Source organism: Cyprinodon variegatus, unplaced genomic scaffold (genome assembly GCF_000732505.1).
Source record: "Cyprinodon variegatus isolate N-32 unplaced genomic scaffold, C_variegatus-1.0 Scaffold148, whole genome shotgun sequence".
NCBI lineage: Eukaryota > Metazoa > Chordata > Actinopteri > Cyprinodontiformes > Cyprinodontidae > Cyprinodon > Cyprinodon variegatus.
Genome location: NW_015150601.1, coordinates 130,244 through 131,478, shown reverse-complemented (window position 1 = coordinate 131,478; position 1,235 = coordinate 130,244). Strand labels below are relative to the sequence as shown.

At 44.0% G+C, this 1,235-nt stretch overlaps 1 protein-coding gene across 1 annotated transcript in view; it reads left to right on the top strand.

The window, feature by feature from the left end:
- cyfip2 (cytoplasmic FMR1 interacting protein 2) overlaps positions 1-1,235 on the top strand; it is a 68,234-nt gene that overhangs the window by 17,489 nt on the left and 49,510 nt on the right. The window contains exons 2-3 of the mRNA XM_015377199.1: positions 706-855; positions 937-1,026. Coding sequence (XP_015232685.1) covers positions 739-855; positions 937-1,026 — 207 coding nt within the window. The 5' untranslated portion in view covers positions 706-738. The remainder of the gene's footprint in view (positions 1-705; positions 856-936; positions 1,027-1,235) is intronic.

The window sequence follows — 1,235 nt, the reverse complement described above, 5'->3', positions numbered from 1 at the left end:
TTCTTCTTTCATTAATCAACATCATAATGAGACCATATTCCATAAAATATTTATTTCCATAAAATTAAAGCCATTCAGTGTCCTTGGCTCCTGAGAATTGGATGTAAAGATTCGATGATTCATGATTCTTCATTTCACCATCACTAGAATGCAGGGTTTCCAACCGTCCCTTGAAAAACTTAATTGTTCCGTATTTAGAAATAGAAGCACCTGTCCCATATTTAGTGGAAAAGGAACGCGCTTTGTCCCGTATTACTGTGAGAGAAAAGAATAGTCAGTAATAAGCTAATGGAAAATGAAGAACAAGAACATTGGATACAAAACTTACGGTAAACTTGTTCCCGTCCCTGTCCTGCATTGTGACCAATGAGCTGACAACATATACGTAACAATCCAGAATCCCCTCATCCCATTGGTCGAGCCAAGTGTTGCTCATGGGAAAGAAAGCGGGATACAACCGAGCATTATGGGAGACGAATGGAGTCATTTAAATGCTGATGCTGTTTTTGGGGGCGGTGCACCTTCGCATTACGATGCTCACCCTCCTCCAGACAAAGGGATGGGAATAAAGAAATACCTGGATGGAAAAAGTCTGCGATAAAATAAAGCACATTGCAAAAATCAGTTTGTTCCAGTGAGCTTTGGTGTTTTAGCGTTTCCACAGGTAAACACCTTTAAAGGAGTCTGATGTCGTCTCTCTCTCAGATCTAGGTGTTGTTTGAGTGACGCCTCGTGACCATGACGACCCACGTGACGCTGGAGGACGCTCTGTCCAACGTGGACCTGCTGGAGGAGCTGCCGCTGCCGGACCAGCAGCCATGCATCGAACCGCCCCCCTCCTCCATCATGTACCAGGTACGGCCTTTATTTCTCCTCCTGCTCCTCCTGCTCCTCCTCCTCCTCTCTAAGTCCACTCCTTTGTCTCCGTCTCTGCAGGCTAACTTTGACACCAACTTTGAGGACAGGAACGCCTTTGTGACCGGCATCGCCCGTTACATCGAGCAGGCCACGGTCCACTCCAGCATGGTGAGACTCAGCGTTCTGCTTCTTAAAAAAAGATTTTACATTTTCTAACCTCCTCTCAGGCCTTTTTACCCTGATTTAAATCACTACTTTTGTGCTTTAATTTTTTTTATTTATTATACCTTTATTTTTACAGGCAAGTCATTAACCCTTTACAGGAGCGCCCTGTAATCCAATAGTGTTATTGGATTTCAGAACAAGACCTTTAAACC